The sequence below is a fragment of the Schistocerca gregaria genome, chromosome 9 (assembly GCF_023897955.1).
Source record: "Schistocerca gregaria isolate iqSchGreg1 chromosome 9, iqSchGreg1.2, whole genome shotgun sequence".
NCBI classification, from domain to species: domain Eukaryota; kingdom Metazoa; phylum Arthropoda; class Insecta; order Orthoptera; family Acrididae; genus Schistocerca; species Schistocerca gregaria.
The window spans coordinates 216,927,036-216,954,435 of record NC_064928.1 but is presented as its reverse complement, the minus strand read 5'-3'; the positions used below and the strand labels follow the sequence as shown (position 1 = coordinate 216,954,435).

General features: G+C 42.2%; 1 protein-coding gene across 2 annotated transcripts in view; it reads right to left on the bottom strand.

Moving 5' to 3' along the window:
- Nucleotides 1-7,496: 7,496 nt before the first annotated feature.
- The window catches only part of LOC126292163 (uncharacterized), a 105,626-nt gene continuing 85,722 nt past the window's right edge, over nt 7,497-27,400 (bottom strand). The window contains exons 3-4 of one of the 2 annotated variants that reach the window (XM_049986000.1): nt 14,967-15,268; nt 7,497-8,328 (exon numbers count right to left, since the gene is read on the bottom strand). In XM_049986000.1, coding sequence (XP_049841957.1) covers nt 8,214-8,328; nt 14,967-15,268 — 417 coding nt within the window. In that variant the 3' untranslated portion in view covers nt 7,497-8,213. The remainder of the gene's footprint in view (nt 8,329-14,966; nt 15,269-27,400) is intronic. The other variant, XM_049986001.1, reaches the window with a different exon arrangement.

Here is a 27,400-nt window from a genome sequence, read left to right as displayed (position 1 = left end):
GAGTCCAGATACATCCCTGATAGACCTGAACTTTTATGTGTGGTATTCCTACAGCCAGAAATCACATGGATTTAATTCATGGGATCTGGAATGCCATACATGTAGATATTGCCTAGAGATAATGCATTTGGTACAGAAGGCTTTTCAAAGCAAACTTTTCACCTGCAAGCAACATGCTGTGTCACTACTACTTGCATGAAAGTAGTGGTGTGGACACAGTCACATTCTTGCAAAGTTGGGATCATGTTTTGCGCAAGGACATCCTTGTAACATACAGATGTCACTGCACAGCCAGCAGGCCCACAAGGTGTCATCTCCGTGAAGAAAAATGGAGTAAGAATGAAGGAGCTTGTTAAACCACACCACAAAGTCACATAATCTCAGTTCAGTGTATGTTGGTGTACAACGTGTGGCAGAGTAGAACTCCGTATGTGACAGTTCTGTGCTTTTACAGCACTGTGCAGAGTAAAACGTGCATTGTCTGTCCAAAGAATATTCCCTGTCTGCATGTCACCCATGTCCGTGTGTGCCAAAAAATGAAGGGCAGAGTCATGGCACTGTAGTCCATCTTTGGGCTTCATTTGGTGCACATTCCGTAAAGTACACTAAAAACCTTTTGAAATGTTGATCAGGAGAGAGACAATTCCCATGACACAACTTGAGTGCTGGCTGCAGAATCTGAGACAGATGCTACACAGTCCCCTGTAACTTTGTCAGCTTCATCAACAAATGCTGTGGGCATGGGCCACCTCCTTCTCCCAGATGAACTACCTAATTCACCTGTTGCTTTGCATTTATCAATGTTATTCTTTTAGCCTATTTATAGACATGGTGCCTCTTCACAGCTGTTCCTGTTGGCAATATTGCTGCAATGTAGTGCTGCTATTGCCACCATTCTGGCAAAACAAATTTACCAGCATTGCATGTTCTTTCTTCTCAATAGCCACTGCATTTTGTATGGAAAACTTCAACCTTCTTAACCCTCTACACAGTCATTTTGCAAAGGAAATCAACATTCGCTGCCAAGTGAAAAACAGCATACCAATGTCAAAACAGTAAACATTTAACATTCTGACAGCATAAGTGCCATACATTCAGCTGGTTGCAGAAACTGGACCTATTATTATTATTATTATTATTATTATTATTATTTTTTTTTTTTTTTTTCAGAATACCCTACGAGTGCACCGATTAATGAACCTACTTATTATGTTTTAGCATCCTGCACTGTAAACAGCCCACACTGCAGTACTTGGAACACTGTCAGTTTGATATTAACTGCCTGGTACATTATTAAAGGATCCCCTTTTGGACACAATGACCCTAGCCAGTGTCATCATGTGTCGAGGGATGTACTTATGTGTTAACTTGAGTTCATTAACAGACGCAGACATACCAAACAATTAAAAATCCATATAAATTCATACAGAGCACTGTGTCCTTCTTATGAACATGCTGGTGAACTTTTTTTGCTATTGTTTATATTTCAATCTAGGCAAAACTTTATATATAAATTACTCCCTCAGAAAGAAATCAGATAGAAATGAGACAATAGTAATCAGATTCCGTATGTACTGGAAGACGATATTACAGAATCTGATCTCTGACATTATAATTATTATTTACATTTTTGTTTTTGCTTATTTACTTATTTCCCCAGAGTGGTGACTGGCATTAAAATCCACTAGAAATATGAACAGTTCTTTCTTCTACATCTACGTCTACATATACTCTACAACTCACCACATACGTAGTGGAGGATACCTTGCACTACTGCTAGGTATCCCCCTTCCTCTTCCTCTTGCAAATTGAGCAAGAAAAAAATGACTGTGTGTATGCCTCCATATGGGGCCTGATTTCTGTTATCCTTCCACTGCTGTCCTTACAAGTAGAATAGTTTTGCAAACTGTTGCAAATGCTGGTTCTCTAAACTCTCTCAACAGTATTTTACGAAATACTCACATGTTGAGTGAACCTACTGATAGCAAATGTAGTAGTGTGCCTCTGAATTGCTTTGATGACTTCCCTTAACCTGATCTCATGGTGATTCAAAACACTTGAGAATGGATCACACAAGTGTTCTGTAGTAACCTCTTTTATAGATGAGCTAAACTTTCCCAGAATTCTCCCAATAAACCGAATTCAACAATTGGCCTTCGCTGCAATTGAGGTTACGTGCTCATTCCATTTCATGTCACTTTACAATATTAAGCCTAAATATCTAATCATCATAACTGTGTAACTTTGTCAAGCAGAACATCACTAATATGCCATGTGAAGATCACAAGAGCTCTTTCCCTACTTGTATGCATGAAGTTACATTTTTCAACACTTAGATCAGGCTGCCATACATAACAGCAAATACAAATTCTGTTCGAGCCACCCTTCATCTCCTACAATTAGTAAACAATGATACTGTCCTGTGCCTTACAGCTCATTAACCAACATTTGCAGATTTCTGTTCACTCTATCTGTCAGATTGTTTACGTGTATGGAATACGAGCAGTCTTATTGTACTCTTGACGATGTGTCCTCACCTCTGGTGAATACTTGCTTTCAAGGAGAGATAAAAGGTAAGTTAAGGTAAAGTTCCATAGCTGGTCTTGATGGGCTAATCAGGTCTGACTGACCACTGTTTGTTTCATCCTCTGACAATGGTATCATCAGATGCTGTTCAGAGGGACATGTGGTCACCACACTGCTCTCCCAGTTGTTGTCCGGTTTCTTGATCCTGGCATCACTACTAACGAGTTGAGTAGCTCCACAGGTGGCTGCTCAAAGCACCGCATACCACTCCTCCCATCCTTGCAGTACTGGGCACTGAACTCAGATTCCCAGCGTGTCAATCAGCTATGCTGACCACTCAGCTACAGAGATGGACTCAAGGATGCATAGCGATATGAAAAAAAAGACCACATTTGCATCGGTCGGCACTGAGGTGGAATGATTAACTCCTGTGGACTGAAGACATTGTCTGAAATCTGTGTCCTGGCACATAGAATTTGGCCTCTGTCCTTCCCAGCTGTTGGTAAGAGACCTATAATGAAGCAAGGCTACTAAGGCCATAAGCCTTGTGTGCATCGCCACCTCACTCCACTTCCTCCAGTTTCGGCAGTAGCAGTTAGACGGTGCAGTTGGAAGCCACTGATGGGGATTGCATTGAGCTCTTCTTAGTTACTACCTCAGATCACAATACAGGTTTACTGTCCATTACCTTCGGCCAACAACCTTGCTGTAGTGGTAACACCGGTTCCCATCAGATCACCAAAGTTAACCACTGTCGGTCTTCTTACACTCTAATTTTAGTTAACTGATACACTTATGAAGAAAATTAGTCTTTTTTTATTTTTGGAAATTCTTGTAGAGAGTAAAAGCAGTGCTTTTTTAGGAGCACTGTTAGTTTGTTCTTAAATACTGCCTGCAGATCAGCTTTTATTTCATTTGTTGTGTTATTGCATACTGTGATGCCACAGGATGACATTCTAGGAAACATTTGGTGCACATTTAACTGTGCTCCGGAACTGTTATTGTTTGCATCCTTCACCACTATTTATGACGTAGTCTGTAGATCATGAGATTATTTCAAGTATAACCAAATATTTATAACACCGAGCTCAGTAAACCAAGGATAACTGAATGTAGTTGAATTAAATCAGGCAGTACTGAGGCAGCTGAATTAGGAAGTCAAAAACCAAAACCAGCGCTTAATTTCTAAGATCTTAGGTGCCAGAATGCAGGTCTTCAACCGTGGAACACCTGCTCTGCCCCCATCCCAAGTCACAAAAAGCATAACATTTGATTTCTGAAAACTTGTGATAAAACTTACAATCAGAGATAATTCTTTATTAAACACAGTTCTAAAATTCAGATAGTTGGGAAATAATTTCTTGTAACAAAAAACAATAAAACTCACTGTCATTTTGATTTGCTCAGTATAAAAGACAGTCGGCATGAAGGTTACTGACATGCACTGATCACAATTTCAAAATCTCTGGCACTGACCTGTTCCAGTGAGTTCAAAAAGATTCACTGCGAAGTGCTGGTATGCTTTTCCAGCACATTCTGGCCAAAATGAAGCCCTCAAAAAACCTATGGATAAGTTGTGGTGTTAGAGCAGCAAAATAATTAACTTTGGCTGAAGAAGAGAGAATATAAAATACAGACTGACAATTGCCAGAAAAACAACTGTGAAAGAGAGAAATTTGTTAATGTCTACTACAAATTTAAGTACTAGGCAGTCTTTTCTGAAGGTATTTGTCTGAAATGTAGGACTGTACAGAATTAAAACACAGATGATAAACAGTTCAGTTTGAAATGTGGTGCTACAGAAGAGTGTCAGAGATTAGATGGATAGATTGAATGAGGTGGTGCTGAATAGAAGTGGAAAAAAGAAATTTATGGTACGACTTTTGTGTGTGTGTGTGTTTGTGTGTGTGTGTGTTTGTGTGTGTGTGTGTGTGTGTGTGTGTGTGTGTGTGTGTATGTATGTAATAAAAGGAAATACAAATACACAAGGTTTCATTTTTAAGGCCACAAATTATCCCCAGTGCATTTTTTGCATTCTAAATACATATTCCAAGTAGCATTTTCCCAGGAAATTATTTTGTTGCAAAGCAGTAAATGTAATATGCATAGTATGATTACACCACTGTTTGTTTACTTGTTGCAGCTTTTAATGTCCTTAGACCGTAGGATCTGGCTAAGCTGCTGAAAGTTTCTTGACAGTTTACTGACATGTATATCCCATTTCAAGTCCTGCTTAGCCCATAGATCCAAAAATTTTGAAATAACACTGACTTTTCTACAATTTTCTGTTTTAATCTTGTTTGGGTATAATTTCATTGAAATTAATGAGTTAAGATAACATTGACACACAGTTTCTTCAGAATTTACAGGTAGTTCATGTTGAACCACTCTGACAGTCTTGAAATAGTGTTCTATTGTTAATGTCAAGCTTCCTGTACTAGCTGTAGAGAGTAATAAAGTAGCATGATAAGCAAACGGAACAAATTTTTTGGGGCTCATTTTTTCAATGAGGTCAACCACATAAATCAGAATGGGTAATTGAGACAGGCTCTGAGTAACATTGTTTTTTCATAACTCACGTGAAAAGAAAATGCAATTTCTGATTTCATTCTGAACTTCTGACTCATATTGAAGTGACTGCGCGCTGCACTATTTATACCCCCATCTTTGTAATTGAATACTTTATGAAAGGCCCAAGAAAGTTCTTGTTGGTTGAAGGATTTTACAGCATGATACAAAAACTCAAAATACAATGTTGCAGTGCCTATGTTATTCCAAATTACGATACAATGTACCTTCGGACTTACATGCATGTTCGAAGGAACAGGCTGCTGTGACTACACCCATTATGAAATACATTAAATGTATTTGCAATTGTGAATACAGACAACCATTAGCTGTAGAATGGGATGATGACAATGAAAACTTGTGCTGGACAAGGATTTCCTGCTTATCACGAGTGATCACTTTACCATTTGACTATCGGTGCACGATTCACAGCCAGTCGTGAACTTCCACATGTCATCAACCGTGTGAATACAAACTGTACTTGTACATCCATTATGTATATTCCTGGACAGGTGAGATGTTTTACTTGTAAGTCGTTTGCTGGGTGTTGGTGGATAAATACGATATTGCAGTGCCTCTGTTATTCGGAATTATGATGCAGTGTTCCTTTGGACATGGATGTATGTGTGAATGAAAGGCACTGTGGCAACTACAGCTGTTATGAAATACATTAAATGCATTCACTATTGGGAATACGGACAACCATTAGCTGTCAAATGGAATGATGAGAATGAGAAATTGTGCTACACTAGGACTTGAACCCAGATTTGCCATTTGCCATTTGACTATGGGAACACACATAATGGATCGCCAAGTACAAGTTGTAGACACACGGCCGATGACATGTGGAAGTTTGGGTCTGGCCTCGAGTTGTACACGGATAGCCAAATGTAGGGCGACCATTCACGATAAGTGGGAAATCCGGGTCTGTTTCCCAGTCTGTCACAAATTTTCATCCCCGGAATTCCATTCTACAGCTGATGGTTGTCCATATTTGCAAATGCGAATACATTTAATACATAAAAACTCAAAAAGTGCTGTGTATCAGGCACAGTTTGTAAACTGCTTGTGTTTCCTAACAAATAACTGCCTGTCACACCTACATTTGTGGTGATACCTTGAGAAACAATACACCAAAACTATGATGTGTCCATGGTGGGGTTTACCACAGTTTGCAATTGATGACTGATTGTCAAATATGGGGCATTATAGGTATTTTCAGGCTTGCATTTAATGTATGATGTGGAGAGAATTGGTGGAGAAGCAGCTACACACCCATCACAAACAAAATGATTTATAACTAAGATTTCAGTCCTTTCAATGGATTTTCCAGCACATTACTGCAGTGCTGGAGTATCTACAGTTTGTATTGTCCATGTATGAGACCTCTTCCAACCTTGACTGTTCAAGGGCTATTCATAAATTAACCTCCAATTGGCTATTAAAAATAAACAGATGTTTGTAGTTTCATGAAATTTGCGTAGTTGGAAATGGAGTTTTGAAGGTTACATTGTGTTTCAGCTCTTTGTAGTGTTTCTCAGTGCGTAAGCAGCAAGTGAATGAAATGGATGATGTTAACTGTGTCTCTTGCCACTTGTGGACTGTGTTCTGTCATTCACTTCCTGCAAGCAGAAGGAGTTGACACCACTGAGATTCACTGTCAGTTGTATTGTATGTGTGGGAATGGTGGAAGTGGTCTTGTGAGGGAGAACATTACAATCTTTTATTGTCTCTGTTTCTCTCCCCCACCCACAAACATAACTTACCATCTCACCAACATTTAACCCTCTACGGATGCCTTAGATTTTAATAATAATAAAAATTAGATAGATAAAATATTTTAATATATCATAATAATTTGTTTGCATCAGTGGTTTGCTTCATTGGAAGAGAGAGGGGATAGTCATGAACACCACCCACTCCACACTCTTCTATCCACACATGGTTGCTGATGTGATGTTAGGGCAGAGGTTTCTTACAGAAGATACAGGGAAGAACACTATTTTGAAAAGAAATTTCTTATGAACAAGATGATGACTCTATCTTGTTACTTTGATTGTTGGTTTCATCTATATTGCGCTCTTTTATATGTGTGTTGTTGCTAAATAAATATATTTTAGAAATGGGACTCTATTCTAAAAAGTAAGAGTTATCAAAGAAGACTTACAGCTATAATTTTTGTTGCACAGATTAATTCATTCCAAAAGAAATGTCTAGAAGTTTGAGCAGCTGAATTAATCCTAACTTGTATTTAAATTTATCCTTTGAGGTGATCAGACAATAGATAAATTTAAATTTCGAAACAATTGCAGTTTCTCTAATTCCAAATGTGTTGGCAGTGACGTATATCTGTATTTCTCATTTTCTGTACTTTTATCTATCCCTTTTAATTATTTGTCTGGTTTTTTTTTTTTTTTTTTTTGTGAAAAGAGACACTCTATGGTGATTCTTACGAGTATATTTATTTTTAATTTGTTCAGTACAAAATACATACAATAAATTCCCCAAAAACGATTTATAACAATAATGGAAAATTCTGGATGGAAAAGTATATAAATAAGGGAAAGGCAATCGCTTATCTGTAGCAAACTTACGTGAGGAGTATAAAAACATGTAACTGAGTCCTGTTGTATGTTCCATTGCTCCACACATTAGTCTATTATAGGTGAGTGGTCACCTTGCTCTTAATTTACGTATAATTCAAACAGGTATTTCAAATTACAAGAATAACATCCTGCATCTTTTATAAGTCTTATGAGATCTGTAAGTTTCTAAATATGTTCCATTTTTTGAGATTTAATAATATTTTTATTACATGAGATTAACTACTATAATGTGTAAAATTCATTCTACTCCCTTTCTTAAATAAATGGATGTGGAACAACAATGATGAATCAATGGTATAGTATGAAAATATTCTGTTGAACTGAGTGCATATTTGTTAAGTGTCTGCACACATCACCTTTTGGTGTAGTCTTGTGTGAAAGCTATAACAGACTCCAGAAACTGTGTGACACAGGTTGTGAAACACAGGTGACAACCTGCCTAGCCACCATCACAGAAACAACAGCTACTTTCACTCAAAGTCTTGCTCTTCTGAGACCTGCTGAAGGTGGGCACTACTTGTCAGAACACTTGTAGCGTTCCACACACAATCCTCCTGACTTGCCGAACTCCACTGCTGTTCTCATTCCAGATACAATTTCTTCATAACGAGGGTTGTATCCCATCACACTGGAACAGAAGGTACTCAGTGACACAATTTAGTTTAATTGAAATTTCCAGAATTAATACGCTTCTTTTAGGTGTATCACAAACTGCAAAGTGGCTCTTCTAAAATAGCCTTATAATAAACACAGAGAAAACAAACTCCAGAAAAACTCAATTTACAAAGAAACTAGAAATAGTGAATTTCCCTTAATGTCTTGGGCCATGGGTTTAAGATTACTTAAAATGACATGGACGTGTGAACTATGTAACCAATAAATTTTGTACCACATGTTATTGTACCAAAATTTTAGCAGGATTCGCAACAACAGATTACACAGAAATGTGAATTGTGTACAGGTGGACTCATTCTTAAGACATGGAATTGTTTTTGGGGGAAACTCTCAGTCAAGTGCAAGGTGCCTTAAAACAGAAAAAAGGATTATAGTGACCCTTGAAAATGTACCTCACACCAACTCACACAAAGCACTGTTTAAAAACTGTAAGTCCTTACACTGTCTTGCTTGTTTTTATTGGAGATTACATTATTTGGGAAGAAAAATTAAGAGAATAGAGGTCAGATTTTCATACAAACCAGGATGCTCACACATAAAGTACCAGACAAAATCTGTTACTGGATACAGAAAACTAACATACAAAAATTAAGCAAACTGGACCGTTACAAGCAGAGATAGAGCTTTACGACATATTATCTGACAACATTAAAGCAATGTAAAATATTGTATGCTTCCAAACAGCTCATAAAATGTTCATTTTAATCAAGTGATCTCACAGTTAGATAATTTTTAATGGCATAAATTATTGCATGTTGGCAGCTTTCCAGTTGCTACTGATGCTGATATTTTAAATACTTCATAAATATTTTTATTTTTATTTTTAGTAAAGGTACATTTTTTTTCCTGAGGCATGTAAACTGTAGAGTTGTAACATCCTTCCCTTCCAACACCCTTCATCCAGCCAGTGACAGTTGAGAACTAGTACAGTATGGTACTTCTCCTATTTTCATTGAGAATGAACAAGACTGTTATATAGGTTATTTTTGTGATGAGTTCACCATTCCCAAAGGCATTTTTAAGGCTACTGCAAGATCCATCCTCCGCTCCCTCAAGGTGAAATCTGTTCACCCCTTTTGCCTACATTCTAGTGTAATAGCATAGACAAATGTGACACTGCATTTCAATGTATTTGCACATCATGCATCCAACAATCATGCAGTGAACAGATCTGGTGCCTGAGACCATATTAACGATATCAAAGTCCAGGAAAATGACAATAACAGTCCTTGACTTCAAGAAGGCCTACGTCTCCATAGACAGAGGAACACTCTGCAACACGTGGGAAGAAATGGAGGAGAATAAAAAGACAAGAAAGCTAGTGCAGTTAACTTGAACAAATACAACATCCAAAGTTAAATTCTTGGGAGAGATCTCGGAATCATTTGAAATCGAGACAGGAGCGAGAAAGCGAGATGGACTGTCACCCATTCTGGTTAATACAGTGCAGAGAAAATAATCAGGACATAGGGCTAAGGAGTCAAGAGGGTAAAGATGAAGAGAGACAAGGGAAGAACTGTCAACACAAAAGTCCGGCTTGTGCTGATGATATGGTCATCATAATAAATAACAAAAAAGAAACCAAAGAAGCTTTGGAGACACTACACAAAATTGCAGTCAAAACAGGAGTGCAGATTTCACATGAAAAAGCATAATACATGGACACAATCCTCAACAGAGAGACACCGGAAACTAGGTATGGAAAGATAACACAATTAGAAAAATTCAAATACTTCAGAGATATTACATAGAAAACAGGACTGAACTTGACATCCAATGAAGAAAGGATCACTAAAGTAGAGAATACATACAGACTCATGTGGAATCACTACAAGAATAGAAGTGTCTTCATCAATGTTAAACTGAGGCACTATAATATAACAGTGTCATGAGAGGCCTGGTACATCTCAGAAACAATACCAATCAAGGGAAGAACAAAAATGAAGAAGATAGAGAATCAAGAGAGGAAAGTACTGGGAAAAATCTAAAGACCAACTGAGAAGATGAAACCTGGACAAGGAGACTGACAAATGGTCTGTGTAAATAAACAGAAATGATTACAAATAACATCAGGAGATGTACACGGGATGAATGAAGATGGTCGGATCAGTAAGTCTTTTAATGAAGTAATGATTAATGCAGTGAAAAGCAACTGGGTAAAGGAAACCACGGAAGATCTCAAGGGACTAAACATATATATAATGTAGGGGAGCAGATGCAGAAGTCTTGCACTGGCATTCATGACAAGGTCCCAGTTGAGGTGGACTAACGTTGGTTATGGAGTGAGAAGTGTGTATTTCTGTTGTGTGGATGACTGTGATGAGTGATTCTACAGTGAAGTTTTGAATTTGTGTTGTTACAGATGAAGGGAGCGAGAGAGGAAACCTGGAGCCAGTACACAGCCTACTCCTTTCAAATAGCACCAACGAGTTGCTGAGCTTAGTTAGGTACATGTTCCATAGATCATTTGAACAACTGCTTTATCAAAATGATGTAGAATGAGTCAGTTTACAGGATCAATTTAATAAGTCACGGCTGCAAAATACTAACGTGAATTCTTTACAGACAAATGGAAAAACTAGTAGAAGCCGACCTCAGGAAGGATCAGTTTGGATTCCGCAGGAATATCGGAACACGTGAGGCAATACTGACCCTACGACTTATCTTAGAAGCTAGATTAAGGAAAGGCAAACCTACGTTTCTAGCATTTGTAGACTTAGAGAAAGTTTTTGACAATGTTGACTGGAATACTCTTTCAAATTCTGAAGGTGGCAGGGGTAAAATACAGGGAGCGAAAGGCTATTTACAATTTGCACAGAAAACAGATGGCATTTATAAGAGTCGAGGGACATGAAAGGGAAGCAGTGGTTGGGAAGGGAGTGAGACAGGGTTGTAGCCTCTCCCCAATGTTATTCAATCTGTATATTGAGCAAGCAGTGAAGGAAACAAAAGAAAAATTCGGAGTAGGTATTAAAATCCATGGAGCAGAAACAAAAACTTTGAGGTTCGCAGATGACATTGTTATTCTGTCAGAGACAGCAAAAGACTTGGAAGAGCAGTTGAACGGAATAGACAGTGTCTTGAAAGGAGGATATAAGATGAACATCAACAAAAGCAAAACGAGGATAATGGAATGTAGTCGAGTTAAATCGGGTGATGCTAAGGGAATTCGATTAGGAAATGAGACACTTATTGTAGTAAAGGAGTTTTGCTATTTGGGGAGCAAAATAACTGGTGATGGTCTAAGTAGAGGATATAAAATGTAGAAGAGGAGTTTTTGGCACAACTTGACTAGAAGAAGGGATCGGTTGATAGGGCATGTTCTGAGGCATCAAGGGATCACCAATTTAGTACTGGAGGGCAGCGTGGAGGGTAAAAATCGTAGAGAGAGACCAAGAGAAGAATACACTAAGTAGATTCAGAAGGATGTAGGCTGCAGTAGGTACTGGGAGATGAAGAAGCTTGCACAGGATAGAGTAGCATGGAGAGCTGCATCAAACCAATCTCAGGACTGAAGACCACAACAACAACAACAACAACAGATAGGAAGCAGTGGGCCACCGAATTTTTAATTACTAGCGGGCGTACGGGCGGTGGACTTCGCCTGAGCTGGCGTGTGCCGTTTGGTTCCGATTTCGGTGTTCTGAATAGGGTGGAAGTATAAACGGGGTCCACATCTTAATTCGAAGATAAGTACTCAGTCGCCTTCACCGTTCGTTACCAAGTCGCGGCCTCATAATCTCGGGCCTCAGTTATTGCAGAAGCTGCAGTTTTCTAAAGCTTGAGGTGGCCCTGCAAGGTAGCCCAGGAAAAATGTTTTAAATATTTGCCTTAAGAATTTTGAGGGATTTCTAGAAGAATGTGTCTTAATTGAAACCGTTTTCTAAAATTGCGGTGCAATTCAGCCTTAATGGCGTATGTCAGTTTTGATGGGGAAATAGCTAGGTTATTATTGATCGAACCAACTATAACCTTGTAAAGTTGTTTGGTAATATCTCGCCCGGGAGGGGCGGTTTTCAATCTATGTGGAAATAATAATCGATTTCCGGGTTATTTGATGTAAAGTTAATTTAAACGATTTACTTGGCCCCAGTGGCGGTTTTTTTAAATGTTTGCAAAGAGATTAATTCGCTTGTGGTTTCATGCAACAAGCAGTTTTTACCAGGTGTACCAGTATGAAATGAGCGTTTTTTTGTGAAAATGAAACACTAATTTTGAATTGAAAAGTAAAAACATTGCTTTCTATACATTTTGACCACCTTTCTGGCAATTTGTGGACACCACGCCAATAGAAATGTTCGTATTTTGAAGCAAACCAATCAGACACCCAATTTTCGACTTCTTCGTAGGAATCGAAGTTGTTCATCAGCCAATGCGTGTCCCATTGATGAAAACAAATGGTAGTCGGAAGGGGCCAAGTCATGAATACGGCGGGTGGGGGAGCAGCTCCCAGCCAAGTGTTTTGATTGTATCCTGAACCAGTTTTGCTTTGTGTGCAGGTGCATTGTCGTGTAAGACTTTGCCACGTCTTCTGGCCCATTCTGGTCGTTTTTCGATCAATGCATAGTTCAAATTTATCATTTGTTGTCTGTGGCGATTAGTATTCACAGTTTCACCGGGTTTTAGAAGCTCATGATACACCACACCTTTCTGATCTTCTTGTCGATTCGATCTGGTTTTGCAGTCGATGTTGATGGTTGTGCCGTTTCCCGTTTAGGATTCTTAAAATAAATCCATTTTTCATCGCCAGTAAGAATTCGATGCAAAACTGATTTTCTTTCATGTCTTTGAAGCAAAATTTGACAAATGGTTTATCGGTTTTCCATCTGTCTTTCATTCAATTCATGTGCACCCATTTACCACACTTTTGGATCTTTCCCATAGCTTTCAAATGGTCAGAAATCGTTTGTTGTGCAAAATTTAGCATTGCTGCCATTTGCTTCTGACTCAAAGTATTATTTTCATCCAATATTGCTTGCAATTCGGCGTCTTCGAACTTTTTTGGTGGTCTTCCACGTTCTTCATTTCTTACATCAAAATCATTATTTCTGAACCGTTGAAAGCATCTTTAGCATGTTGTTTCTGATAGAGCATCATCACCATAAGCCTCGGCAAGTATTCGATGCGACTTTGCAACACTTTTTTTTCAAATTGAAACAAAAAATTAATGCTTTCCGCAAATCATCACTTTCTGGTACAAAATTCAACATTGTTAACAGGATGAAAACATATGATGTTGTTTGCTCCATGACTTGATGTATACTAAATATATTTGACAGATGTCATATCAACCAAACAAACAAAAATTAAGGCTCGTTCACAACAAATGTTCATTAACGACACATTTGTTATTTAACGCTCATTTCATGCCGGTACACCTGGTAAAATTGGCCCGAGTGGCGTTTCTTAAAGAAATTATTATCTTATTTGTGGTTGTAATTCTCTTAATGATTCATCTATGATGCAAATAAATATGCTGAAATGAAATGGTCAATGTATGGGTCAAGCCCTTCCACTCCCTTCATATTAAGGTTACGGAAATTGCAGTTCAAAATAGAAAAAACGTATGAAAATGGTCTGGCCATACGTAACGCATTTATGAGATATAATCGAGAGGCCATTTCGTGCACAAAATCCTTGACCTGGCAACACTTTCGCAACTATGGGCGGCTATAGAGATAGCATGGAGTGTTTCTGCAGGGGACTTCCGACGACTTGTTAGGTCGACGCAACCTCAAGTTGTTGCACTACGTCGGGAAAAAATGAGGTCTGACAATACAGAGGGGCCAAAAGAAATGTATCCACTATGTAAAAGTCCATAACTGGCAAACTAATTGACGGAGTTGTATCACCTTTGGTAGTGTAATAGTTTGTAGTTCCGGCAATTGCCACACAAGCGTTGTATTGTGTTGTTTTGTTTTTCAGATGACAGTCGCGAGATAGTCAGTGTTTTACCGTTGAGGTGCACCTTCAGAAGCTTCAGACATCCATTTTAACTGCCGTCCGAGACTTGTATGGAGGCGGAAGAGTTTACTTTCAACAAGACGGTGCCCCAGCCCACTGCCAAAATCGTGTTAGGTCGTATCTCGATGAAAATCCACCAGGAGGATGGGTAGGTCGTAGAGGTGCTGTGGAGTATCCTCAACGTTCGCCAGACCTAACTCCTCTGGACTTTTACCTGTGGGGAACACTAAAGGACGTCGTTTATCGACAAAAGTCACGCACATTGGATGAACTTCGATAATCCATCGTACATTCATGTGCAAATATCCAACTGAACACGTTGCAGTCAGTAGTTCGTGCTGCAATTCGGTGGCACTTTAAGTTACACTTTTACCAAAAAATGAGACTACTCTGACATTTAGTTTTCAAGTTGTGGACTTTTAAAAAGTGGATATATTTTTTTGGACCCCTCTGTATATAAGGAAGCACCCCATGCTTTTTGTCTCCTTAGTGTACTATATAAAATTAAGCTGTCTCTGTTGCTTTAACTCAAAAGTTTTCATGTTGGGAAGTCGGTACAGTTGTTACTGTTGCTGGCTGTACGGTAGGTGCTGCCTAAAGCAAAACAGATCAGAAAAAGAAGAGTACCCGGGGAAAGCCTTGACGGCGGCGAGCGCGGCGGAGGCGGCGACGGCGTATCTGGAGGCGGTGGTGGGGGCGAGGCAGGCGGCGCGCTGCAGGCACGCGTGTCCGCCCCCGGGGGCCGCCTCCCCGGACAGGAAGGCCAGCGCCAGCGCCAGCTCCGCCTCCGTGACGCCCGCGTCGGGGGCGGTGGCGGCGCGCCCGTAGTGGTGCTTGCCCAGCAGGCCGAACGAGAAGACGCCCGCGCCGAACAGCAGCGCCTTCAGCACCAGCAGGATGAGCAGGTTGGTGAGGTTGAGGCTCAGCACCTGCGCACCGAGCCGGCTCCCTCACAGCGGCTGCAGGGGGTCGCGGGGCAGCGAGTCCCTCCAGAAGTACACTACTGGCCGTTAAAACTGCCACATCACAAAGGTGCCGTGCTACAGACGCCAAATTTAACAGACAGGAAGAAGATACTGTGATATGCAAATGATTAGCTTTTCAGAGCATTCACACTAGGCTGGCGCCGGTGGCGGCACCTACAACGTGCTGACATGAGGAAAGTTTCCACCCGATTTCTCATATGCAAACAGCAGTTACCGGCGTTGCCTCGCGAAACGTTGTTGTGATGCCTCGTGAAAGGAGGAGAAATGCATACCATCGCGTTTCCGACTTTGATAGAGGTCGGATTGTAGCCTATCGCGATTGCGGTTTATCGTATCGCGACATTGCTGGTCGCGTTGGTCGAGATCCAATGACTGTTAGAAGAATATGGAATCGGTGGGCTCAGGAGGGTAATACGGAATGCCGTGCTGGATCCCAACGGCCTCGTATCACTAGCAGTCGAGATGACGGGCATCTTATCCGCATGGCTGTAACGGATCGTGCAGCCACGTCTCGATCCCTGAGTCAACAGATCGGGACGTTTGCAAGACGACAACCATCTGCACGAACAGTTCGACGACGTTTGCAGCAGCACGGACTATCAGCTCGGAGACCACGCCTGCGGTTACCCTTCACGCTGCGTCACGGAGAGGAGCGCCTGCGATGGTGTACTCGACGACGAACCTGGGTGCACGAATGGCAGAACTTCATGATTTCGGATGACTCCAGGTTCTGTTTACAGCATCATGATGGTCGCATCCGTGTTTGCCGACATCGCGGTGAGCGCACATTGGAAGCGTGTATTCGTCATCGTCATACTGGCGTATCGCCTGGCGTGATGGAATGGGGAGCCATTGGTTACACGTCTCGGTAACCTCTTGTTCGCATTGACGGCACTTTGAATAGTGTACGTTACATTTCATATGTGCTACGACCCGTGGCTCTACCCTTCATTAGATTCCTGCGAAACGCTACATTTCAGCAGGATAATGCACGACTGCATGATGCAGGTCCTGTACGGGCCTTTCTGGATACAGAAAATGTCCGATTGCTACCCTGGTCAGCACATTCTCCAGATCTCTCACCAATTGAAAACGTCTGGTCAATGGTGGCCGAGCAACTGGCTCTTCACAATACGCCAGTCACTAGTCTTGCTGAACTGTGGTATCGTGCTGAAGGTGCATGGGCAGCTGTAACTATACACGCCATCCAAGATATGTTTGACTCAATGCCCAGGCGTATCAAGGCCAGAGGTGGTTGTTGTGGGTGCTGATTTCTCAGGATCTATGCACCGAAATTCCGTGGAAATGTAATCACATGTCAGTTCTAGTGTAATATATTTGTCTAATGAATACCCGTTTATCACCTGCATTTCTTGTTAGTGTAACAATTTTAATGGCCAGTAGTGTATTACGAGGGATCTTCAGAAGCTAACGCAACACTTTTCTTTCTCAGGTAGTTTTGGTTGAAAAATGTGCGTAATGTCGTGGATTATTGCCGCTTCGGCCCCTATAGTTTCACGAACTTGCGAAAGGTGGCGGCGCTAGAAAGTACCTTTTAAAATGGCGTCTGCAGTGGTGTTGCGTTCCAGGCAGAGAGCTGGCATTGAGTTTGTTTTGGCGGAAAACCAGAGCACCGCAGATAATCGCAAGTGCTTGCAGAATGCCTACGGAGACCTGACAGTAAGCGAAAGCACGACGAGTAGTTCGTCTCATGCTGACGAGCAGGTCGCTGAGTCCTGTCCAGTCTCTGGCACGCTGGCCAGCTGCACACAGCTGGGGCTCCTGCAGCTCTGGAACCTGTGGCCGAGCGGCTCTAGGCGCTCCAGCCCAGAACCCCGCTGCTGCTACGGGCGCAGGTTCGAATCCTGCCTCGGGCATGGATCTCCGTCATGTCCTTAGGTTACTGATGAGCTCAGGTGTTACGTCCCTTAGTGCTGCGGGACATTTGAACCATTTTTGAATTTGCAACCTTCGGAGACTCTCATTCGAGGTGGGTCGACAGGTCACAGTCAAACACCTCGTTGCATAACTCGACGTCTGTCTTGGTAATGCTGACACACTCTTTCACCAATTGGAGTACACAAAGGTATGTGCTGCGTTCTCAACGCCAGAAGACCATAAAGAGCAACGAAGTACCATCTGTGCGAAATTGCTTGCGCGTTACGAGTCTGACTGTGACAGTTTTTTGTCAAACGTCGTCGCAAGCGATGAAACATGGGTTCGTCACTTCGAAACGGAGGTAAAATGGCGATCCCAGAGTGGCGCCACACCACCTCCCCTCCGAAAAAAAAGTTCAAAGCCGCACCCTCAGCCTGTGAAGTCGCGGCAACCGTCTTCTCGTACTCTAAAGGGGCTGTTGTTGTTGTTGTTGTAGTCTTCAGTCCAGAGACTGGTTTGATGCAGCTCTCCATGCTACCCTATCCTGTGCAAGCTTCTTCATCTCCCAGTACCTACTGCAACCTACATCCTTCTGAATCTGCTTAGTGTATTCATCTCTTGGTCTTCCTCTACGATTTTTACCCTCCACGCTGCCCTCCAGTACCAAATTGGTGATCCCTTGATGCCTCAGAACATGTCCTACCAACCGATCCCTTCTTCTTGTCAAGTTGTCCCACAAACCCCTCTTATCCCCAATTGTATTCAATACCTCCTCATTAGTTATGTGATCTATCCACCTTATCTTCAGTATTCTTGTGTAGCACCACATTTCGAAAGCTTATATTCTCTTATTGTCGAAACTATTTATCGTCCATGCATCAAATACATACATGGCTACACTCCATACAAATACTTTCAGAAACGACTTCCTGACATTTAAATCTATAATCGATGTTAACAAATGTCTCTTCTTCAGAAACGCTTTCCTTGTCATTGCCAGTCTACATTTTACATCCTCTCTACTTCGACCATCATCAGTTATTTTGCTCCGCAAATAGCAAAACTCATCTACTACGTTAAGTGTCCAATTTCTTAACCCAATTCCCTCAGCATCACCCGACTTAATTCGACTACATTCCATTATCCTCGTTTTGCTTTTGCTGATGTTCATCTTATATCATCCTTTCAAGACACTGTCCGTTCCGTTCAACTGCCCTTTCAGGTCCTTTGCTGTCTCTGACAGAATTACAATGTCATCAGCAAACCTTAAAGTTTTTATTTCTTCTCCACGGATTTTAATACCTACTACGAATTTTTCATTCGCTTCCTTTACTGTTTGCTCAATATTCAGATTGAATAACATCGGGGAGAGACTACAACCCTGTCTCACTCCCTTCACAACCATTGTTTCCCTTTCATGCCGCTCGACTTTTGTAACTGCCATCTGGTTTCTGTACAAATTGTAAACAGCCTTTAGCTCTCTGCATTTTACCCCTGCCCCCTTTAGAATTCGAAAGAGAGTATTCCAGTCAACATTGTCAACAGCTTTCTCTAAGGCTACAAATGCTAGGGACGTAGGTTTTCCTTTGCTTAAGCCGCAGGGTCAGTACTGCCTCACGTCTTCCAACATTTCTACGGAATCCAAACTGATCTTCCCCGAGGTCGGCTTTTACCAGCTTTTCCATTCGTCTGTGAAGAATTCGCGTTAGTATTTTGCAGCCGTGACTTTTTGATTTCATCCCTCACGGTGCACCCATCACCTGTGAAGTGTACTGTGCTGCCCTGAAGAATTTAAAGAACGGACTACAGCTTGTTCGTCGCCACGAAAATGCAATCGGTCTTTTCCTTCTCCATGACAACGGATGGCTCGCGCGAGTCTGTGGACCTGTGGGGGGCTCACAAACCGCATAGGGCTGGTGGCCCTTATCAGCCTTACAGACCGTTTCTCGCACCCTCCGACCCACGTCTGTTTGGCCCAATGAAGGACGCACTCCACAGGAAGCAGTACGTTGATGCTGGGGAAGTTACTGACGCAGCGAGACGTTGGCATGTACGTCGACCGGTGGACTGGTACCATGCGGGCCAACAGGCTGCCCCAGTGAGACGGCGTAAGGCTGTCCCATTGGGCCGCGCGGGATTAGCCGAGCGGTCTGGGCGCTGCAGTCATGGACTGTGCGGCTGGTTCCGGCGGAGCTTCGAGTCCTCCCTCAGGCATGGGCGTGTGTGTTTGTCCTTAGGATAATTTGGATTAAGTAGTGTGTAAGCTTAGGGACTGATGACCTTGGCAGTTAAGTCCCATAAGATTTCACACACATTTGAACATTTTTGTCCCTTTGGACGAGGATTATGATGAAAAATAGGGTTTTGTAGCAAAAAGAAAGGGGAACAATGCGACGTATTGGAATCCTGAATAAAACCAACCTGCTTCGAGAAAAAAAGTGTTGCATTACTTAGTGAACGCCCCTTGTATTTATAAATATTCAGAGTGATCACAAAGTCCTGTTACCCTCTGTGCAGGGTGGTCCATTGATCGTCACCGGGCCAAATATCTCACGAAGTAAGCGTCAAACGAAAAAACTACAAAGAACGAAACTTGTCTAGCTTGAAGGGGGAAACCGAATGGCGCTATGATTGCCCCACTAGATGGCGCTGCCATAGCTCAAACGGATATCAACTGCGTTTTTTTTAAAAACAGGAACACCCATATTTTATTACATATTCGTATAGTACCACTTTTTTCGCTTTGTGATAGATGGCGCTGTAATAGTCACAAACATATGGCTCACAATTTTAGACGAACAGTTGGTTTTTTAAATTAAAACGCAGAACGTAGATACGTTTGAACATTTTATTTCGGTTGTTCCGATATGATACATGTACCTTTGTGAACTTACCATTTCTGAGAACGCATGCTGTTACAGCGTGATTACCTGTAAATACCACATTAATGCAATAAATGCTCAAAATGATGTCTGTCAACCTCAATGCATTTAGCAATACGTGTAACGACATTGCTCTCAACAGCGAGTAGTTCACCTTCCCTAATGTTCCCACATGCATTGACAATGCGCTGACGCATGTTGTCAGGCGTTGTCGGTAGATCACGATAGCAAATATCCTTCAAATTTTCCACAGAAAGAAATCCGGGGACGTCAGATCCGGTTAACGTGCGACGACGAATCCACCTGTCATGAAATACACTATTCAATACCGCTTCAACAGCACGCGAGCTATGTTGGTAGTACATCGCCATTCTGTCATGCAGTGAAACATCTTGTAGTAACATGGGTAGAACATTACGTAGGAAATCAGTATGCATTGCACCATTTAAACTGGTATCGATAAAATGGGGGCTAATTATCCTTTCTCCCATAATGCCGCAACATACATTAACCCGCCAAGCTCGCTGATGTTCCACTTGTCGCAGCCTTCGTGGAGTTTCCGTTGCCCAATAGTGCATATTATGCCGGTGGCAGAACTGTACACGACGTTCAAAGTCGTCGCCGTGCAATTCCTGGTGCATAGAAATATGGTACAGGTGCAATCGATGTTGATGTAGCATTCTCAACACCGACGTTTTTGAGATTCCCGATTCTCGCGCAGTTTGTCTGCTACTGATGTGCGGATTAGCCGCGACAGCAGCTAAAACACCTACTTGGGCATCATCATTTGTTGCAGGTCGTGGTTGCCGTTTCACTCGTGGCTGAACACTTCCTGTTTCCTTAAATAACGTAACCATCCGGTGAACGGTCCCAACACTTGGATGATGTCGTCCAGGATACCGAGCAGCATACATAGCACACGCCCGTTGGGCATTTTGATCACAATAGCCATACATAAACACGATATCGACCTTTTCCGCAATTGGTAAACGGTCCATTTTAACACAGGTAATGTATTACGAAGCAAATACCGTTCGCACTGGCAGAATGTTACGTGATACCACGTACTTACACGTTTGTGACAGTTACAACGCCATCTATCACAAAGAAAAAAAGTGGTCAAACTAAAGCATTCATATTTCTTTACGTACTACACGTATATGTAATAAGAAATGGGGGTTCCTATTTTTAAAAAAACGCAGTTGATATCCGTTTGACCTGTGGCTCCGCCATCTAGCGGGCCAACCATAGCGCCATCTGGTTTCCCCCTTCAAGCTAGACAAGTTTCGTTCGGTGTAGTTTTTTCGTTTGACGCTTATTTCGTGAGATATTTGGCCCGGTCACGATCAATGGACCACCCTATATAGATGGTACTGAATTGTTGTTTCTTATACGTGAAATTCATGGCTGGTGAATCCACTTACACCGCAGAGGAGCGGATCATTATGAGCACTTGGGCTCATGCCGACCCCATACAGGAAGAACAATGAAAGATATTCAGCATGATTTCGTTCTAAGGTTGCAGGAACTTCCCCCTCCAAAACCAGCAATTTCACGGTAGGGATAATAGCTCTTTGCACCTGGTTGCATAAAACGTAATTCCCACTTTGGACGACTACTAACGTGACTGGAAACGTGTGTGGAGGCTGTAGCGTCTGTCGAAGTTTGGCCAAAAAATTCCATTCCCAAGTGGTCACAGGAACCTTAATCGACATTACAAAAACACATGAAGAATGGTTGAAGTTAAAGGCTTTAAATCTTCGTTTGTAAATCACTGAGTGATAATGACATGCAAAGCAGCGTTATGCTTGTGGACCAAGCTCGACGTCTTTACGACTCTTCCTTCAAGGTGAGAAGTGTTTTTCTTGGATCAGAGTGCAATATATCACATTGGAAAAACGAGCGGCTACACATGGTGGTCAGCATAGCTAGGGACAGGTTGAGATGGATAGAGGAGGTGATGGACAGAGTGAGGAGGAGGAGGAGGATATAGTTAGAGGAAGTGGAGAGGAAGATAAGGTCAGAGAAAGGGTGTGGAGGAAATGGACAGATAGAGGGGGAGCAGGAGATGGAGAGACAGAGAGAGTAGCGAGGAGGAGATGGACAGACAGAGGGAGGAAGATGTGGATACAGAGAGGTGGAGGAGGAGGTGTGTTCAATATATGTCTCACTTGTGTATGTGGGTGACGACGTGAGGAAATGACTAGTCACAATTGAAAGTGTTCTCAGTTGAAATGTTGCATCACTGCTTAGCACACCAGAGACATTGTAGCGTGGGGGGGGGGGGGGGGGGGGGGGAGGGCATGTGGTCATGTGTGAGGGGCAGTGACCGGTTCGGTGGTGCACGAGGTTCACTTCATCCTGCCTGAGTGACTGGTACGAGGAACACCACAGCTGGATAGTTGCTTTCACCGATTGCAACTTATTGTCCCTCAGTGCTAACCACTCCTCCCACAGTTGCACGGCTCCATGACTCTTAAGCGAAATGACATCCTCCAGGAGAGTGGCACTATTTAGCTGTTTCCATGTGGATAGACTTTCAACCTGACCAGCTGAGGAGAATGATCCAGCCAGCTAAAGGCTCCCACTAACAGGCTGACTGTAAATACTGCCAAGTACATATCCAGCATTTTCGTGCGTCCAAGGAAGTTGAGTAAGGAAAGATACTAGATAGAGTTTCTACCCAGGAAAAAAATTGAAAAGATAGGTCGTTGCCAAACATAGGCTAAATTTTACCCACCTGCACGTTTCCAGTGCCTTAGTGTGCAGATGTCTGACAACAAACTTCGTGGTAAGTCAAATTGGCATGCTTGAATATGTAACTATACAGGGTGTTACAAAAAGGTACGGCCAAACTTTCAGGAAACATTCCTCACACACAAGTAAAGAAAAGATGTTATGTGGACATGTGTCCGGAAACGCTTAATTTCCATGTTAGAGCTCATTTTAGTTTCGTCAGTATGTACTGTACTTCCTCGATTCACCGCCAGTTGGCCCAATTGAAGGAAGGTAATGTTGACTTCGGTGCTTGTGTTGACATGCGACTCATTGCTCTACAGTACTAGCATCAAGCACATCAGTAAGTAGCATCAACAGGTTAGTGTTCATCACGAACGTGGTTTTGCAGTCAGTGCAATGTTTACAAATGCGGAGTTGGCAGATGCCCATTTGATGTATGGATTAGCACAGGGCAATAGCCGTGGCGCGGACGTTTGTATCGAGACAGATTTCCAGAAGGAAGGTGTCCAAACAGGAAGACGTTCGAAGCAATTGATCGGCGTCTTATGGAGCACGGAACATTCCAGCCTATGACTCGCGACTGGGGAAGACCTAGAACGACGAGTGCACCTGCAATGGACGAGGCAATTCTTCGTGCAGTTGACGATAACCCTAGTGTCACCGTCAGAGAAGTTGCTGCTCTACAAGGTAACATTGACCACGTCACTGTATGGAGAGTGTTACGGGAGAAGCTGTTGTTTCCGTATCATGTACAGCGGGTGCAGGCACTATCGGCAGCTGATTGGCCTCCACGGGTACACTTCTGCGAATGGTTCATCCAACAATGTCTCAATCATCATTTCAGTGCAAATGTTCTCTTTACGGATGAGGCTTCATTCCAACGTGATCAAATTGTAAATTTTCACAATCAACATGTGTGGGCTGACGAGAATCCGCACGCAGTTGTGCAATCACGTCATCAACACAGATTTTCTGTGAACGTTTGGGTAGGCATTGTTGGTGATGTTTCGATTGGGCCTCATGTTCTTCCACCTACGCTCAATGGAGCACGTTATTATGATTTCATACGGGATAATCTACCTGTGCTGCTAGAACATTTGCCTTTACAAGTACGACACAACATGTGGTTCATGCACGATGGAGCTCCTGTACATTTCAGTCGAAGTGTTCGTACGCTTCTCAACAACAGACACCCTGACCGATGGATTGGTAGAGACGGATCAATTCTATGGCCTCCACTCTCTCCTGACCTCAACCCTCTTGATTTTCATATATGGGGGCATTTGAAAGCTCTTGTCTACGCAACCCCGGTACCAAATATAGAGACTCTTCGTGCTCGCATTGTGGACGACTGTGATACAATACGCCAGTCTCCAGGGCTACATCAGCGCATCAGGGATTCCATGCGATGGAGGGTGGATGCATGTATCCTCGCTAACGGAGGACATTTTGAACATTTCCTATAACAAAGTGTTTGAAGTCACGCTGGTACGTTCTGTTGCTGTGTGTTTGCATTCCATGATTAATGTGATTTGAAGAGAAGTAATAAAATGAGCTCTAACATGGGAAAGTAAGCGTTTCCGGACACATGTCCACATAACATATTTTTTTTCTTTCTGTATGAGGAATGTTTCCTGAAAGTTTTGCCGTACCTTTTTGTAACACCCTGTATAGCGTGATAGTCCTAACAATTTGCGGTGCTCCAGAAGTCGTTGCTCTAAAACAAATGACGCATGAATTTGCCTATTGAGGTATCCCATCGGGCCTGATACATTCCTCTCAAAAAGTGGAGTGTATTTCCGCTGATCGTCCTTGCTGTACTCGTATTTTCGACAGAACTGGGGGCGCCATGACAAGGATAAATATGAGTTTTGTTGCTGCTCATTTCACTCGCTGCAATTTAAGCTCTCCTCCTAGATTCCTGCCTAACAACAGACTAGGAAATCGCCACATATTAGGAAATAAACAGCCAAATATTTATTTAATCCTTTGTTTTCTACTCAGAGGGGAACGTAAATAAAACCGAGTAGTGCAGAATTTACTTGTGTTACATCCATAAGAACGTCCCAAAATGTTTTAAGAAAAAAAATAACAAATATTAGCACGCACTTTCTTCGTCTCTGTAATCCACGTCTTTATTTACTACACTGAGTGAAGACATGTGTTATTCATCTTTGATGCCAGCTGACTATCATAGTCTCTCTCCAAGGTTTATATGGTTGATGTATCATTAACTGACATTTAATTATCAGGGTGACGTGTTTGTGATAAACCTTCAATACGCCGTTCCCTTGAAACAGCATACTAGTGGACACTGGTGCCTTTGATACAGTAGATCATCATTATATGCAAGTCAAAACGGCGTCTCCAAAACTGATAAAGATGCGAGTACAGCAAAGACCACCAGCATAAAGATACTCCTCTTTGTGAGAGGACACTTCATGCCCCAAAGTCTACTGGCTCAGCTGCGTGTCACGTAGGATGTTCGTCCTCCACGCACACAGGCTACTTTGACTGTGGACACGTGAGAGTTGTGTCCTATGTGTATTTGTAGAGTGTAGCTGACTACGATGGATGAATGTATTATGAAAGGTTAAGTTTGAGTTGTTTGATGCCGAGAGAAAGGAGAGGTTGAAACCAAGTTCCGGTACGTGAATAGGAAAAGTGGTGCCGGCGAGCTGCAGGTCCCAATCCGACAGACGGATCACCGTCAAGTGTCACATGCTCTCACTTCAGCATACGCTGCAGGGAGGTTTGCAGTTTAATACAGGACATTGGAGCAAAGACTGGAGCTTTATGACACCATCACTCCTTCCCTTGCTGTCCAAATGCCAGTAGTAAAAATTTCATACAGCACCTGGATTCAAATCAGCACACCTTTGAGTCGAGCTCCACAGAACAGTTCGTTCCTATTTTCTTTTTTATGCTTCAGACTTTAATGAAGATCTTTCACACGTCACACTAAAAAATTAAATCAAATCCTGTTACACATATAACAGCAAAGTAAATTTTAATGTCAGTAACAACCATTGTCATACCGCAAATAATATAATATTTCTGTATTACTTGAAAGATACGTAAACTTAAAACTGTCCTTGCATAACATAATGCAACAAATAGACAGCTTAATGAAGAATTTGATTGGCAATCCCACTGCTGCTTTTCCATCTGGGTATGTCTTCTCGTATGTATATGGCATTCATCGATTCTTATCACCCACTCGTTCTTCCGTCATAATGATAATTTTACTTCTTGTACCTTGTACGTTCCAGCTATCTGGGAGATCTAGGGGTGGGGGTGGATGTGGGGGGAGATATGTCTTCAAACGTACTCCGTAAGAACCTAGAGAAAACTGTCGGTATTTCAGACTACACACGATGTTCAAATGTCGTTTCTGAAAGAAGGTCCTAAAGTCCAGTACTTTCCTCAGGCCATCAGTGAACAAATGGGGCATTGTCTCGGTCTCGAAGCCACTTTACTGCACTCGTTTTAGTATGTGGATAGTACATCCCACCTCGGAAGAACACAATCCCTGGTCCAGCCTCCTGTTGCCCCACTCCAAGAAAGAAAGCGGTCATTTGTGTGCCCAGACTCCACACTTCTGCCGAGGGTCCACATATGAGGTGGTGATCATCAACGTCCAGAGTTTTGCACTGATGTCATAATGGTGAATCCATCAAATGAATAGCGTGGAGTCTGGACTGGGTCACATTTTAACCACTAACCATTAGATAGCTGAAAAGCATCTGAAATCACTCAACAGAGGAAAGTCCACTGGACCTAACGGGATACCGATTCGATTCTACACAGAGTACGCGAAAGAACTTGCCCCTCTTCTAACAGCCGTGTACCGCATGTCTCTAGAGGAACGGAAGGTTCCAAATGATTGGAAAAGAGCACAGGTAGTCCCAGTCTTCAAGAAGGGTCGTCGAGCAGATGCGCAAAACTATAGACCCATATCTCTGACGTCGATCTGTTGTAGAATTTTATAACATGTATTTTGCTCGAGTATCATGTCGTTTCTGGAAACCCAGAATCTACTCTGTAAGAATCAACATGGATTCCGGAAACAGCGATCGTGTGAGACCCAACTCGCTTTATTTGTTCATGAGACCCAGAAAATGTTAGATACAGGCTCCCAGGTAGATGCCATTTTCCTTGACTACCGGAAGGCGTTCGATACAGTTCCGCACTGTCGCCTGATAAACAAAGTAAGAGCCTACGGAATATCAGACCAGCTCTGTGGCTGGATTGAAGAGTTTTTAGCAAACAGAACACAGCATGTTGTTATCAATGGAGAGACGTCTACAGACGTGAAAGTAACCTCTGGCTTGCCACAGGGGAGTGTTATGGGACCATTGCTTTTCAGAATATGTATAAATGACCTAGTAGATAGTGTCGGAAGTTCCATGCATCTTTTCGCGGATTATGGTGTAGTATACAGAGAAGTTGCACCATTAGAAAATTGTAGCGAAATGCACGAAGATCTGCAGCGGATAGGTACTTGGTGCAGGGAGTGGCAACTGACCCTTAACATAAACAAATGTAATGTATTGCGAATACAAAGAAAGAAGGA